Here is a 17,341-nt window from a genome sequence, read left to right as displayed (position 1 = left end):
CTGGTGAAAACTGCACTGCACTTTCTATAGTTCTACTGACCTAAAGCGTACCCAAAATGATGTACTTTGCTCAACTGTAACCTATACTTTGTGCTACTTTACTCTTGTACTCTATGGGTATATTTTTTCTTGGGCATGTTTTCAAGCCTCTCAGGCAATGCCCAAAAATGAAGGCCTGGAAGTTACACAAAATTGGTCCTTGAGCGTCATTAAACATTCAGTGCAAACTGCTAACATCTGTCATGCAGCTTACCTGAGGAAAGACTACAGTTTTGGGCTGCTTGCCTCAGTCAGTGGCCTTCAGGTAAGTTCTACTCCAACTGGCTCCACGTTTAAAAGAGCACTTTTTTTCTTACCCACCCTACCTTATAGGTGATGGTCATTGACTAGGTTGCATCCAAATCCAGAAAACTGAGTGGAGCAGCCCTGAGGCCTTTCCAGCAAGGGCTGCAAAAAAGCACTCTTAGTGGAAACTTGCCATGGTGATTCATTCATTTGTGGATATGGCTAGTTTTGTGGGAAGGTCCGGTGCAATCTTTTTGAAACCGAGATTGACCAAACTAGCGAAAGATTATGGAAAATTGGTTTGTGCTGGACATAACTTGCACTTCAAATTCTGCAATATTTTGTACTATGTTGCACAATTCATTCTGCATAAATCAATCCTACCTCGGCATCTTTTTAAGTTGGCTCCTCCACCAATGCAGCCCTTCCTTAGTACTATGCTAAAGTATCAGCCTTGGTTATCATCTTTAGTTGCATTAAGAGTGCTGCACCTGAGCCAACCTGTTAGTTGACAAAGCATGTTCTTCCGATTTGTTGGATGTTAGAGTCTCAATTGTTGCTGTTGTTTTGTGACATCCATCTCCACTGTCCAGTTCCCATGTAAAGTAAAACTGGGTTTCATCAGTAGCTCTTTTTTAAAATTTTGTAAAGCTGCCACCTCCAACAACTTAGCTTTCCTTTATTAAAGTTACTAGTTCTGTCAGGTGCTTTAAAGAAAATATGAATTGAGGGAGCAAGTTAAAATATGAATTGAGGGAGCAAGTTTTGCCAAAAGAGTAGTTTTGAAAAGGTTTTTAAATATGGGAAGGGAAGTAGAGGACAGAACTGTTTGGGAGGACGTTTCACAAGTAAGTCAATGTTCTGTTCAGTGGAGAAGCAAGAAGGAGGTTTTATAGGAGTCCAGTTAGAGACTTGTTGTGATCCTTGGCCAGACCCCGAGGCTGTTGGTGAGTCCTGGTTAGGGACCAATAACATTTTGTTTAAAATAGGAAGAGTTTGTGATTAAAGACACTTGCTTAGTGAATAAAGCCACAGGATTCCATGGGTTTTGGATGAACAAAAATAAACTTTACCGTACAAGGTCAGAAGGATAAAACAGTTTACAATATCTATCTTATATTCTAACATTCAGGGTTAATTTGAGGTCCATATGAATCAACAGACAAACTGGTCGAACACACCGCACTACACAATAACTGACCGATGAGACCAAAACAGATTCCACAGATTTCTCAACAACCCATCCAGATGTCAGTAACACTGAGTCAATCAAGCTCACTGAAACTCTATCTCTCTCACGAAGGGTTTCAATCTTCATCTTTGAAGGGGTCTCCTTGGAATTTTATCCAACAGTTGCTCCAACTCGGAAGGCTTCAACAGCGGCCACCTCATAGGGTTTCAACCACTTCTTCCAAGATTCTGTTCCCCTGGATTCTCGAGTCTATACTCAAGTACCAACTCAAAACACAATTTCAGCTCCTTGGTCGCACTGAGCAGAGCACTACTCCAAAGGGATACCTTTTGCCCAAAGGCCTGCAGCATACAGTCACCAACCTTTCGCTGCTTTCTTGGATCTTCAGGGCTTCTCCTGAGGCATCTTTGATTACCAGGACTTCTCCTGAGCCCACTTCGCTTAGTCTGATACCTGCAGCCCTTTGTGTAATTGGAGCCTGTTTCTTTGCTGTCTTTTCCTTAACTTAACTGGGAGATTTCTCTGTCCCTTACCTGGGATTCTCTTTAGGCACCTCTCCCTGTCCCCTCTTCCCGTCCCCTGCCTGGGATACCTGCCGGCTCTGGCATTCTGCACCAGGTCACCTGACCTGGATTTTTGTGCTGTTTTTCCTCTTGCACAGGCAGGCTGAGCCCACAGAACTTTTAAAGGCTGATCTGTGCATGTGCAGATGTTCCAAGGCCCATTGGGAGTTGAATTGCCTTGGTTCAGACCATATTTATATATACCAGATTTATAGTTGGGAATGAAGATTTTAATTTGTGATGGGGATAGGGATTTGATAGACAGACCATTGAAGGTGGGGTATTGGGTGAGCAGACCAGGATGTGGGTGGTTTGGAGCTTATTCAGTGTCAATATCTAGAGGTCATTAAGGAGAGTTTTTGAGTTGAGAGATGGCGAAGGTTTCAATGGTTGTGTAAAGTAAGGCGGATGTGGTCAGTAGAAAGTAAGCTGCAGCTGTGTCAACTGTAATGATTTTATCATGAAAGATGCAATTTCTTAGTAAAATTGAGTCACTGCAGCACTCACATGAGTGTTCTCAAATCTCATGACTTTTCACAGGTTCATACAGCAGAAAATGTGTTCAGATGATGTATCAAATACGAAGAATTGATTTCAAGCAGGCGACTTCTTAAAATATTTACTTAACTTCTGGCGGGGCCACTTCAAATTGAAAATTCAAGAAGGGCATTAAAACTGCTACCAATTGTTAAACCCTTGACCTATTTGGCTGCACCTTTTATACTGGGTTAAAATTGGAATGAAAACAAGCCAGCAGCTGTTACTCCGCATTTTCCAGCTGCTTTTGATTGCTGCTCGGGGAGCTGGGCCACTGACTCGCTATCTTGGTTACAGACAGCAGCCCTGCAAGCTTCTGAAGCTGCCACTGGCATTTTTAAGATCTTGCGCTCATCTCCCTACTGCTTCCTACAGACAGCACTTTTAAGAGGCAATTATTCCACTATTAAAGGCACAATATATATTAGACATATAAACAATTGCAGTGTTACAATTACTGAAAGGTTTGCAAATTTTCATACACAACCTTTGTGTAAAAATATGCATTATATGATAGCACATAATATATTAACGTTAAATGAAAGCATATGCGATAAATGTGTAAGACCACCCTCTCTGGTCTAAAAGCTTTTGGCCAGAATCTTCTGTTTGGTGCGCAGGGGCGGGTCCTGCATGCTGATGCATAAAATGACGCACAGTGATGTTGGGCGTGTGTCCCGACATCACCACACGTCATTCTGATCTTCACTTTGACGGCACGCACGAATTGGCTGCATGCCCGCTGAACTGTCAAAGGCCTGTTAGGGTCATTAATAACCTAATTGAAGCAATTGTCAGGGCTGCCCGTCCAACCTTAAGGTTGGCGGGCAAGCGAAGAGCCCAGGTGGCTTTCGCATTTTTCATGAAACCTCATCCACGCTGGAAAAACTCAGCAGGCCTAATAGCATCTGTGGAGAGAAAAAAAACAGTTAATGTTTCAAGCCCATATGACTCTTCTTCAGAGCTCTGCTCCTTGTGAGCCTCCTTGAACGTCTCCAGCTCAGAGCTGAAGTCGGAGACTTGGGACAGTTCTGCGGGACTCACTTGGGTAGTTACTCAGGAAATTTTAGACAGATTAAAACCTGGTCTGACACCTGGGTAACTACACAATCGAACCCCCAATCAGATGCCTGTCCCCCGACCCACCTGATGACCACAAAGCCCCCCCCCCTCCTCCCCCATCCTAACCATCCAGAAGAAATGTACAGCCATGAGTTTGAATTTTTGAACAGCAGCAACCTGACAATTATTGCCACTGCTTGGAAGATCCAGGCCCCAGAGTGGGACTGAATTTAAGCAAGAATTCAGGCAGGCGTTATCTCTTTCTGTAAGAGTTGAATGAAGTATTTTAGCTTTCTGGCAGAGAAATGGCTTGCATTATTTCAGTGCGCCATGAAGTTTGCTTATATTAAAGCAGCTTATTGATTGACATGCCTTGTCATTCTTTCATCATCACTGGGTCAATATCCTGGTATTCCTGACCTAACTCCACCGGAGCACCATCACCACAAGGACTGCAGTGGTTCAGGAAGACCCACCACAAGACAATTGGAATGGACAATAAATATGGTCTTGTCAATGTTTCCCACATCCTGAGAATGTTTTAAGAAGCAGATAAATTGAGGAATTAAGTCTAATCTTCCTTAGTTCAGCGTCACTTAAATCAAATGATAAATTCAATTTATTTAGCACCAAATGCCCAATATTTACATTAATTGAATTTCTAAATTCAAATCATGTAATTTTTTTAGAGCAAAAGATGACATTTTGGGTTCAGCGGTAGACTGTTTTTATAAAGTTGTTCCCTATATGTACACAAAATAATATTCTTATTTAGTCATTTTTGAAAAACTGTGGCGAAATTTTCACACAGTATCCAAGCAGAGGATTGGCAGATATTCAATAAAAGGAGTTCTGCCAGAGTTATTCTTCCACAAGATGTCTTACATGCACAGCTTGTTCTGTTGAGCTTTGACCTCTTTTTAAACTCTTATTCCATCAGCAGTGAGCCCGTTGCTGTTTATTCTATGTTCAAACGTTTGGCTACAGAACTGGTGCTAGGAATTTTTCTTAATGTTGATGCAGAGGAATCTGCAGCACTCTCCAAACAGATTACACAGCTTTCAACGCAACACTGGCATGGTAAGGATTTAATTCAAGTGAATGACAAAATGTGGCAGCTGTATGAAATCATAGAATTGCAGAATGATCCAGTACAGAAACATGCCACTTGGCCCATCAGTCCTACGCTGGTGTTTATTTCAATGTGAACCACCTAATCTAATCTTGCCTTCTCACTACTCATGTCCTTTAAATTGCTTCTGAGCTTAATCACACACTCCTGATTTCTCAGGCTTTTAATTTTCCACTTTGTCTAATCCAGTCTCTTGTACAAATCACATACCCTTTAATATTCCTGCTATTCAATTTCCATCTAGTTTCCCTTTAAAAGAATTTATGTGCTCTGTTGCATCAACTTAGATTTATATAACATCTTTATGACATAAGGAGGCTACAAAAGGGTATAGATAAGTTAGGTAAGTGGGCAAGCATCTGGAAAATCGAGTATAATGTACGAAAATGTGAGGTTGCCTATTTTGGCAGGACGAATAAAAGAGAGGTATGTTATCTAAACAGTGAGAGTTTGCAGAGCTCTTGAGATGCAGAGCTCTTGAGATGCAGAGCTCTTGAGATGCAGAGCTCTTGAGATGCAGAGCTCTTGAGATGCAGAGCTCTTGAGATGCAGAGCTCTTGAGATGCAGAGGGATCTGGGTGTCCTAGTGCATGAGTCGCAAAAAGGTTAGTATGCAGGTGCAGCAAATAATTAGCAAAGCTAATAGAATGTTATCGTTTATTGCAAGGGAAATTGAATACAATAGTAGGGAAGTTATGCTTCAGTTATACAGAGCATTGGTGAGAACACATCTGGTGTACTGTGCACAGTATTGGTCTCCTTTATTTAAGGAAAGATGTAAGTGCATTAGAAGTGGTTCAGAGAAGGTTTACTACATTAACCCTGGAATGGGTGGGTTATAAAGAGGAAGGGCTGGGCAGGCTATCTGCTGGAGTTTAGAAGAGTAAGAGGCGACTTGATTGAAGCATAGAAGACTCTGAAGAGACTTGACATGGTGAATGTGGAAAGGATATTTCTTCCTGTGGGAGAATCTAGAACTCAGGGGTCACTGTTTCAAAATAAGGGGTCACCCATTTAGGACAGAGATGAGGAATTTTTTTTCTGAGTGTTGTGAGACTTTGGAATTCTCTTCCTCAAAAGGTGTTTGAGGCAGAGTCTTTGAATATCTTTAAGGCAGAGGTAGATAGACTCTTGATAGGCAAGGGGGTGAATAGTTATTGGGGGTAGGCAGGAATATGAGGCTAAAATCAGATCAGCCATGATCTTATTGAATAGCAGAGCAGGCTTGAGGGGCTGAGTGGTCTACTCCTTTCTCGTATGTTCGTTTGTTAACATAATCATCTCTCATAGGAGCAATATAAAGCAAAGTTTGACACCAAGCTGCATAAGGAGATATTGGGGCTGACAACCAAGAGCTTGATCAGAGAGGTAGATAGTAAAGGAGCACCCTAGGAGGTAGAAAGGCAGAAAGATTTTGGGAGGGTATTCCAGAGCTTAGGACCTTGACACAGTTGATGGCATGGCTACCAATGATGGAGCAATTAAAATTGTGTCCTCAAGTGAGCGGCACTGGCGGAGTGCAGACATCTGAGTTGTGGGGCTGGAGGAGACTGAGAGAGATGAGGCCATGAGAGATTTGAAATCAAGGATGAATACTTTACACTTGAAGCATTGCTCAATTGGAAGTCAATGTAGAACAGCAAGCACAGGGGAGATGGGTTAATAAGATCTGATGGGAGTTAGGACATGAACATGGGCAGCAGAGTTTTGGATGCCTTCAGATTTACGGAGGATATGTTCAAATGTAATATGGCTGAGCGTGTTTGAATTGTCAAGTACAGAGGTAACAAAAGCATGAGTGAGTGTTTCAGCATGAGCTGAGGCAGTGACAGGAGTTAGGGCAATGTTACAGATTGCTTAAACAAAGAATGACATGTTCTAATCTATCCTTTTAATCTGTTTGGTGTTAATCAAAGAGAGAACTTGCATTTATATTGCTTCTGTGACAGCTCAGGATATCCCAAAGCACTTTACAGCCAATTATGTACTTTGTGTCGTCATGGCGATAATGCAGTGAACAAACAAGGTTCTGCAAACAACAAGGAGATGATGATAATCTGTCCTCCTGGTGATGGATGTGGTATAAATGTTCACCGGATAACAGGAAAGCTATACTATTCAGATATTTTCTGAAAGCTTTTACATCTACCTGCGAGATAAGGATTTAATTTAATGTCTCACCTGGAAGGTGGCGCTTCCAAGAGTGTTGCACTCACTGAGTACTGCACTATGTTGTTGGCCTGGATTATTTCCTACATGCCAGAGTGGGGTTTAATCCCATAACTTTCTGACTCAGACTGAAGTGCTGCATCTGGCTATATTGTGTTGTAAAATTAGGACCTTTTCAGTATGGTCTTTCTGAACAGTGGAATGATCTTGAGTGCTAATGAAAAAAGCCCCTGGCTTACTCCAGTGCTTCCCAAACTGGGTCGCGTCGACCAGTGGAGTCTTGAGACCAAATTTTGGTGTCCCGAGCTCCGAGGCAGCAATGGCTGTTATGGAGCTCTGACTGAGTGCCAACAGCGATAGGCTCCTTTAAATCCTCATGTTTTTTTCGATGGTGAGCCTAACAGATTGACCTTTGAAGCCTAGTTCCTGTTCCAAAAAAGCCTGTGAAAAGGTATTTTTTTTACACCTTGCTGAGTAAACACTTTACTCTCTCAAATCTCTCTCTCCCCCTTTCCCCCTCACAAGGCTGTCTGTCTGTCTCTCTCTCTCTCTCTCTTCCTTCTTTCACCTCACAAATCGCTTGCGGTCTCTCTTTCCTCTTTCCCCTCTTCTCCCTTGTAGCTCTACTTCTCACTTGGCCTTCAGTCTGGGTACACAGCAATTTTCAGGCTCCAAAATGGGGCCACAATTAGGAAAAAGTGTGGGCTTATTTTAATGTCACAATATCATGAGATTTTCAATCTTTACTTGCAGTAGTAGCACTAGCCACATGGTAAGGTATTGCTATGGTGGATAGAAGTTCAAGGGTGATTGAATATATCTCCAGTACACCACAAAATATTTAAAATAAAAATTAAAAGGTTCATCTCTTCAGTTGCTTCTTTGAAAGTTAGCCTGCCCCTCTCCTCTGGCCAGAGGTGCTTTCCACAATTCACATAGTCTGCCAGAATCCCAACTTGGTCATTTACCAAGAGCTGGTTTCCTGACTATCCTCAGCCGTCTTTGAATTAGTTACTCCCTCTCGTCCTCTAGCACAAATAATATTTCTCTCCACAGAATTTTTGAAAATTGTAGACATAGCCTCCTATTTCTTCTTTAGTTTCTCTTGGGATCCCCACTGTAAACCATGTACTGCTTATTTGTCCAACTTCAGTTTGAATAACTTCTTTAGCCCCATTGTTCTTTGAATAATAACCTCCATTGACATTTCTACATCCACCTCTAGTGTTTCTACAGCCCCAATATCGTGTTGCCTGTGCAAAATGAAGCAAACTCTGCCATTCCTTCGCTTTATTACGACTTGGCCTTCTTCATCCCTTCACTGCCCTACCTCTACCTTCTCTAGAGAAAGCCTTTTTATTGCCCATGCTATCATTCCAAGGGGAGTAGAGGATCACCCTGTTCTACTGATCAGCATTCTCCCTCAACCAAGATAATCAAAAACTGATTATTAAACTATTAATTTATTTGCTGTTTATAGGACATTGCTGCGTGCAAATTGGCTGGTATATTTCAAACATTATAACTATTCTATTTCAAAAGCATTTCATTGGCTGTAACATGCTTTGGGGTGTCCTGAAGCTGTGAAAGATGCAACATCAATTAAGATTCTTTATATAAAGTGCAGGTTATTTTCTTTAAACTCTTGTTTTTAATTTTAAATCAGTTCTGATCGGTAGATCCCCACCTTTTGATACATTCCAGCAGTAAACAAGGGAGTATATTTGAACAATATCCTTTCAGCCACCTGTTTAAAATAGTTGATTTATAGTTGTTGTCATATTTTTTCATTGTATCTGTCGTTTTGACTAACCATGATGTGCTTTTTAACCATTATACCTGCCTTTTCTTTTTCTTTACATCGTGCCTAATCATATTGTGGTCAACAGCTCCCTAATGTTCCCCTACATTTAGGTTACCCACTGTGCATAGTGTTGAATGACATATCACAGTAGACTGATTCCTAAAGTCCTACTTTTCTTTCTTTTCCTTTTTCTATGGGAATTAACTTTGGGTGTAAAGGATTTAGTGTTGTGATCTTTAGTACTAAGACTGAGTTTGCCAGAGAATTCACACAGTCATCAACTTGTTTGAAAGATGACCAGCATTCTGTTTGTACCTTCAAACAGAAAGTGGTTCAAAGACAAAAAAAATCAACTTACAAGCACAGATAACGATGGTGAGAAACCTTACCTGGAGCCCCTTAATGCCAGGATGCTGCTGCTTATTCTACACACTTGTTGAGAGTGCTTAATGAAGTGCTACAACTGCTTGAAACATTCTGCAGATGACTAGGGAATAATGCGCACAGCAAGGGAGGTGGGTGTCATTTCAAGAATTCTAGTGACGACAAACACATGGAAACAATAAATTTATTTGATCTTTTAGAGGTGCTGCTTCACCAGCAAAAGTGGTGTTTACATTGTACCTGATACACAGATTTCATTTCATTTGTAGCCCAATGAAGTGGGATTGAGTGAGGCGTTGAGCAGATTGGTTAGTGGCATACCAAATGGGAGAGGTTAAAACCAGCTGTTGCCTATTGTGTTTTGGGAAGTGTGGGAAATTTGAGCAGGGTCAGACCCAGTAAGTAAATATGCAAATTGGTACAGGGGAGGAAAGCACAGATACACTGGAAATGTGCAAGAATGCTGTTTGGGATTCAGTCACAGGAATGCAATTGTTTAAAGTGATATATTGAGCAGCATGATCAAGCAAGTTAATATTGAAAAGCACATCAATAGGTGCAATTGAAATGTGGTTTTTTTTCTCATTGCATAGCTGGGTATAATATTGTTTGACTTATAGGACTGATCTCTGCTCCTGTGAAGGTAAAAGTGTCAGTGTGGTCCTCGGCATTTACTCAGGCTTTGGAAGCAAAAGAAAAGCTGCTTAATATCATCAATGAGCGTCTCAAGAGTGAGGAGGATGGGTGAGTATCGTAAAGACAATAAAAAGAAAATACTGTGGACGCTGAAAATACTCAGGTCTGGTAGCATCTGTGGAGAGCCATTCTGAAGAAGAGTCATATTAGATTCAACGTTAACTCATTCTCTCTCCACAGATGCTGCCAGACCTGCTGAGTATTTCCAGAACTTACTGTTTTTATTGTCAAGATAATAATCCTTTTAACTGTATGAGTTTAACTCCTTTCTTGCATGTTCAAACCTTGGTCTGTCTGGTTGGTAATACTCGGAAAACATTAATACACCACTGTATGGAAGGAAAAAGCTGCTTTGTAACTGGTGAACCCTGACCAGATTTGGCCTATTGTAATGTGTGCAGAGAGGGAAAATGCTCCTATAGAGAAGGTGATTGTTTCTATGCACCATCAGTCGCATCTAGTGATATACTGAGGAATGGACATAGATGGACTGTCAATCCCTCAGGAAGTCAGTACTTTGTGCTTTTTGGTGACAAGGAAATGTGCATTGTGGAGCTTTACTTTCTTCCTTTCCTTGGAAGATGAAGCTATAAGAAATACAAATCAAAAGCGTACATAGGAAAGCAATCTAAATCTCTGAGACTTCTCTCTATGTCAGGAAAACACTCTTTCCTGATCTTATCAACCAAGGGATACTGTTCTGTTTCCTTACCCCACTGTATGCACATGACTCTTATCCACAAGTACCATGAACAAAATTATACAATGACTTCTCAAAACAGACTGGGCTCTCTATAGTCTTTCTGAATTCTGCGTTGAGACACTTTAAAGATGTTGACAGATGATTTCTGTTCTTTCTCCTCGAGTCAGCAATTCCTGGGTTGATTTTAAAAATACTGTGGGCAATGTGTGACTGGTGAAACATCAGGCAGGGCACAAGCTTGCAGGATGGCTGGAGAGAGAGAGAGAGAGACAGTGCCCACTCGGTCATTTTGTTTTCCCATTCTCTTGTCTCTCTTTTGACCAGCCTGGAGACAAGTAGCTTCATAAAACAGAGGGTTAGCTTGCTTGTCATATGATGATCTCTCTCAAATTGACCAGTTATCCAAACATTGTCATAGTAAGCCAATAGTAAGGTCTATTGTTTAGAAATGGTTAGATAATGACTGGAGGAGTTCCCTTCTCAGCCAGAGTCTATTATCCAAAGTGATTGAGTCTAATAGCTTAAAAGCAAAAAAGCTGCAGATGCTGTCTAATAGCTTGTTCCACACCCAGCTGAATATAGAGGTGATATTTGGTTGTTTTGTGAATGGTTCAGGAGATGGGTCATTCACACTCCTTATCTAAGTTGATTGTCTCTGGTAGACTATTTCTAGAAAGCTAACTCCATTCTAAGGACTTTTGAATTTGTAGGGTACAGTTATGCAAATGTTTTCTTTTAATTCATTTTAGAGAATGTGGGTATCTCTGGCTAGGCCAGCATTTATTGCCCATCCCTAATTGCCCTTGAAAAGGTGGTGGTGAGCTGCCGCATTGAACCGCTGCAGTCCCTGTGGTGTAGGTACAGCCCCTGTGCTGTTAAGGAGTTCCAGGATTTTGACCAGTGACAGTGAAGGAACAGAGATATATTTCCAAGTCAGGATGGTGAGTTGCTTGGAGGGGAACTTCCAAGTGGTTGTGTTCCCATGTCAGCTGTCCTTGTCCTTCTAGATGGTGGTGGTTGTGGTTTGGAAGGTGCTGCCTTAGGACCCTTGGTGAGTTTCTGCAGTGCATCTTGTAGGTGGTACACATTGCTGCCACTGTGTGTCGGTGGTGGAGGGAGTAATTGTTTGTGGAAGGGGTGCCAATCAAGTGGGCTGCTTTGCCCTGGATGGTGTCGAACTTCGAGTGTTGTGGGAGCTGCACTCATCCAGGCAAGCAAAGAGTATTCCATCACAACCCTGACTTGTGCCTTGTAGATGGTGGACAGGCTTTGGGGAGTCAGGAGGTGAGTTACTCACCGCAAAATTCTTAGCCTCTGACCTGCTGTTGTAGCCACAGTACTTATATGGCTAGTTCAGTTCAGTTTCTGGTCAATGGTAACCCCCAGGAAATTGATAGTGGGGGATTCAGTGATGGTAATGCCATTGAATGTCAAAGGGCGATGATTCAGGTATCTTAGAAGCTGCTGTTTTAAATCATTTTTTAAAAAATGCCATTGTTCAGTCTTTTTACTTATATGGTAGTTTCAGTCAACTCTGTAAATAGACATTTTCGAGATAAAACATAGGTTTTATAACACCTGCCGCCAAGATGAAACAATATTTTGTTCATACTGTCGCGTACATCAGCCTGGAACCAATCTCCCATTATCCACTGTTTATGGGATGATGTTGTGCTGAGTCAAACTGGATAAAGCGTCAGCTACCACCTTGGGCGGAATCATCCCAGATTTGCACTAAGTGCATTAGCAGGCAGGAAAAAGGATGATTCACCCGTTGGCCGCAATGGCTTTTCATACTGAACCATCCCATTCCCATCTCATTAATAATTATTTCTGGGAAAACACGCTGGGTCGCTGGCGGGGCGGCCTCTGATTTCCCCCACTCCACCGTCACCTCAAGTCTTCAGTCAACCGGGCGCCATATTTAAAGGTCATCCCTGCACTGAGCTAGCCCTCTTCAAGGGATAGGAAGCTGCTGGGAACTGATGGCTGCCAAAGGGCGAAAACATGGTCACTAATCCAGCATGGGAGGCAGTGTTAGCGGTGGTCAGCGCAAACGCCCTGCTAAAGAGGACAACCACCCAGTGTCGAAAGAGGATGAATGGTCTCTTCTGTTCCAGCAGGGCAAGTCACTCTTCTCATCACTCTCAACTCACTCACTCAAGACCCATCATGCATCCACAGGGATCTCACTCACTGTCAGTTCAAGGGACCGAAGAAAACTCAGAAGAATCTGATGAAATTCTCATTGAAACCATCACAGCGCTCACCCACACCTCCACCAGCGCAGAGAGACACACCTCAGTGGGACCTAGCTCCAGAGTAGCCTCGGGATCACAATCTGGTGAGCACGTCGCACTGTCCGATCCATGGCAGGCAGCGGCAGGGTCTTCCCAGCTGTCTGGCATTCTGAGAACTGCTGGAGACCAGAAATCTGCTGAGTCCGAGTAAGAAAGAGGAGCCTCTGGACTTGGTCATACTTCAGTTGCTGGAGCTGCAAAGGCAAGCTTGGGAACATCAGGGAGGGACGTTCACTGCATTCCTTAGGTTGCAAGGCACGATGGAAGAGTCAGTTTGCCTTCAGCCTGAGGTGATAGCACCAGTATGCCAATGCACCAAGGTCAACACCGGTGGGATGGTGGCCGTCATGGACCTTGGTCAGGACATCAGTCCTGCACTGCTGCGCGAGCTGAACTCCATCGCTGACACCATAGTTGGCCTACCACAGTGTCAACGTGAGAGGAGTGGGGCGCAGCTTACTCTTTCTCCTGCTTCCCCTTCAAGAAGTGCCCAAGGGCCCCTCAAGGAGTCAGCCAAGGGCCCTCAGGCACCCATAAGGAGGAGGATCAGCAGGTGCACACCCTGGTGACTTCAGGTGTGTCCGGCCCATCCAAACCCCCTCTTGTGACCCCAGCGCTTCCAGCTCCACAGGCCGAGGAGGATGCCACTGCCACATTGGACCCTGAAAGCAAGCTGGGCCCTCCAGGTCTTGGCCCTCCACAGGACGCCCATCAAGGTCATCACAGGGCATAGCAGTCAGCAGGCTGCCTCCACCTCTGCTGTGGATGTCAAGGCAAGCTCAAGGACATAGTGGCAGCATTAGGACGGTAAAGAAGATGTATGCAGCCAAGGCAGAGGTGTTAATCACTTGTACGTAATGTTCACTATTGTAAATAAGCTCCCAAGAATGTCTCCTTGCCTATGGCTCCTTGTTCTGATGAGCAGTGTTTGTGGCACTCAGAAGTGAAACCTTGGTCCCTGCACAAGATAAAGGCAGCTGCCTCAGTCCAGGGCCTCTTTCCTGTGCTTTGTGTGACCTTCCCCTGCACAATGATGGTGTGCTTTCACTGTCACTGGACACATCAGTCATGCCTGAACCTTGATGGGGCTTATCATTGCTGCCAGAATGTCCTGGGACGGTGGCACAGGGTTCTAACATTTGCCCTTTGTGCTCTCAGCACCTTTTGAGGTGCAGCTGGCCCCCATCTCATCAGCTTCTGGTGACAATGTGGTCCAGAAGGATTCAGCTCACGAAGGATGCCATAGGATCAGGACAAGTTAAAGTTTCCCTGCTGCATCTCCATGATATGTCCCTGTTCACAGAGCACAAACGAGCTGCCATCAGCCAGACAGAAGTCAGACATTCACATAAGCTACGTGAGAATCTATGGAGTGTCCCCATTGCATGTCGTCATCACCCTCTTGGAATGTAGGGACTATGGGCATCTGCTGCGTCTCAATAATGGGAGCCTTATCACAGAGGGTATGTGTGCTACCATCAGCCAGACAGGAATCAAACATTCACAGATGCAATGTGAGGATCTATGATGTCTCCTCACTGCATGTTGTCGTCATCCTCCGCGAATCTAGCAGCTACGGGGGCCCGCTGTTTGTGCCTGCCTTGTCTAACCAGTGGTGTTAGCCTCATGAGCGATGGCCTCATTGCTGCTATCCTTGCCTTCGAGGGCCTCCTCACCCTCATCCCCGTCGGTGTCGTCCTCACCGGAGGAGACGAGCAGCTCCTCCATCTCCTCCTCAGCCAGCTCCTCTCCCCAATGCAACGCCAGGTTGTGAAGGATGCACCAGACAACGATGATGCATGACACCTTCTGTGGATTGTGTAACAGGGCTCCACCAGACTGGTCCAGGCACCAGAACCTAATTTTTAACATTCTGATGGTTTGCTCCTCCTAGGTGCAAGTTGCAGTATGAATCTCATTTTACCTTATCTCTGCTGCGCTCTGAGGCTGCCACATGGCTGTCATCGGCTACGCCTTCTGCGGGTAGCCCTTGTCCCCAAGGAGCCATCTTCAGCCTCTGTGGACGCTGGAAGGTGTCAGGGATCTGAGACCTACTGAGAATATAGGAAATGTGGACAGTCCCTGGGAACCAAGCGCAGACCTGCAGGATGCGTTTGTGGTGGTTGCACACTGAACATTCAGCAAGTGGAAGCCCTTGCAGTTGACATCATTGACCTCACGTTGCCATGGAGATCTGAGCACCATATGAGTGCAGCCGATGGCACCCTGCACCTGTGGGGAACCTGAGATCTGCGCAAATCTGTGTCCTTGCTTCCTGGCTTTCCTGATCCTGGACAAAATACACAAAGTTGTGTGCCTTCACGAATATAACATCCATGAACTCCTGGATGCATTTGTGTGGAGACTTATGATATCCCACAGAGGTCACCTGTTGAGCCCCGGAAGGACCCACTGGCGTAGAAATTGAGTGTGCATGGGAGTCCCAGCCAGGGTTCTTGAGGGTGCTGCTTCCTCTGCCCAGCCAGGCGCCTCCGTCGCTCTCTTCTCCTTCGTCTCCGCTCCCTGTAAGCCACGAGGCATACAGGTAGATCACCAGGCTCCATGTTGCTGATGTTGTACTCCTACAGGATAAAAGAAAGAGACGTGTGGGTTAACTTGGGTGTACTAAGAACTTTTCTTGGTTAAGTCTAAAGGCTCCTTTAATGCATCCCAGAGAGTGCTGGCAACCACTTGGATGGCCAGAGTTCATGGCTGCCTGAAACCCTACCCACCTCCACCTCAGTCCTCCTGACCGATTGGCGGCAGTTTTGCCCACTGGACTGCATTCTGTGCTCTCTGCCTGCACCTGAGCTTTCTCCTAACCCACACTGCAAGGCTGCACTGGTAGCTTGAGCCATGGGGGAGACTGGTCCAAACCTGAATGAAGATATTGCAAGGGGCTGTGAGCACCTCCACCAGTGACTGCTCCACGGCCAACTTTAGCAAGGAGTTTGTACAGCTTGCTCAGTTGTCCAATTGTTCTGCAGCCCACCAAAATGCTCATTAGTATGTGGTTTGTGCCTGAGGGGTGAAAAGGCCTGGAACATTTGGCACTTTCATGCCTCTGCTTGAGTGAGCAGATGAGCTAGAGGCCTGACTCTACGCATATCAATGTGGCTGCACCTGAATTGTCTCAGCTGCAGAGGAATGGTCACTTTTTATACAAGGTTTCCCTAATGCGTGGCCACTTCCCTCCCACCCCTACTGCATGTGCTTGTGCTCTATCATCAGACTCTGCTGCCTTTCCCTCGCCCCAACCGCAGTGCAGCCCTTGCCACACATGGCACTGTCAGCCAGCTGGGAAAAAGCAACTTCCCTGTGCCTTCACCTGAGTGTGCGGCGCCTGAAGGGTGACCCTCATGAGTGCTGCGCAATGTTAGTGTGCACTCACCTCCGAATTCCCCTCAAAGTTCAGCTCATCAGGTGCATGCCTTTTAAATGCTGTTGTGAAACACGTCAGCGTGCAATCATGACAACGTGCTCAGATGATTCCAGTGGGCAGGGATTATAGTTATATGCAGACATATAAAAATGATGTTCCTAACATCCGGCAACAGGAAACATGGCCCTCTTGACAGATGGAGCAGATGATTGCAAACTGGTTTCACAACATCGTGAAACCGATTTTTGGCCATCCTGCCACATTGTTCCCTCATGCCCGCCATGACGCCTGACACCAATAGGAATGAAAAATTCCAGCCATTGTTTTTTTTTTCCTGCAATCTGAGTAATTTTTAAGTGATAAGGTTGCAAAAGCGGGCTCCAACGAAATAGCCTTGCATTATGGGTTTCAAATTTCTGCACAAATGTTAAAGCATTGTGACCTATGTAGACTCGGTTTCTGTATATCCATTTTGGACATATATCTCACAGTGCTTGGGCGTGAGTAGCAGTCCCAGAGGTTCCTTCTCTACAGTAGAATATCTCTTTTGGTGGTTGTGCAACTTCTTTGAGATGTATCCAATCGTCTTTCAATGCCTGATTCTTCATCATGGAGCAGGACTGTGCCTACCCCTATGTCTGTAGCACAATTGCCACTTTAAAGAGTTGGTTAAAGTTTGGAGCTGCCAGCACGGTTCATTAGTATGATATTCAGATACCCAAAAGTTGTTTTGCATCTTTCTGACCATGCTACCTTTGCCTTTTTCTGCAGCAAGTGGGGTGGCAGTAGTACTAAAGTTTGGGAAGACCTTGTGGTAGAACCCACACATCCCCAACAATCACATTATTTCATGTTTAATTGTGGGGATGGGGAAATCAACCAATGCCTGTACCTTCACTGCCCTGGGCAACACCTGCCTTTGACTCTCAACATTCCCCATGTAGGTTGCCAAGATCCCTTTAGCTTGGGTGGTTAGGGGAACTTGCCAGTATGCTTTTACAAGTCTATTTTTACGAAGTGGAATTTCCTACTCTTTCAGGTGGGGGTTTGAGTATGAGTCGACTTTGGTCATTGTATTAACTTTTTTATAATCAGCGCACAGCCTTGTTGAGCCATTAGGCTTAGGCACGAG

General features: G+C 44.4%; 1 protein-coding gene across 9 annotated transcripts in view; it reads left to right on the top strand.

Annotated features, from left to right (window-relative positions):
• LOC121277270 (beta-amyrin 11-oxidase-like) overlaps positions 1 to 17,341 on the top strand; it is a 122,367-nt gene that overhangs the window by 32,269 nt on the left and 72,757 nt on the right. For 8 of the 9 annotated variants that reach the window (XM_041186533.1, XM_041186534.1, XM_041186539.1 and 5 more), the window contains 2 exons: positions 4,580 to 4,719; positions 9,749 to 9,872. In XM_041186533.1, the coding sequence (XP_041042467.1) occupies positions 4,580 to 4,719; positions 9,749 to 9,872 (264 nt within the window). The remainder of the gene's footprint in view (positions 1 to 4,579; positions 4,720 to 9,748; positions 9,873 to 17,341) is intronic. The other variant, XM_041186532.1, reaches the window with a different exon arrangement.

This window comes from Carcharodon carcharias, chromosome 4 (assembly GCF_017639515.1).
Source record: "Carcharodon carcharias isolate sCarCar2 chromosome 4, sCarCar2.pri, whole genome shotgun sequence".
Taxonomy (NCBI): domain Eukaryota; kingdom Metazoa; phylum Chordata; class Chondrichthyes; order Lamniformes; family Lamnidae; genus Carcharodon; species Carcharodon carcharias.
The sequence above is the reverse complement of the archived record's forward strand: the minus strand, read 5'-3'. Positions and strand labels throughout refer to the sequence as shown.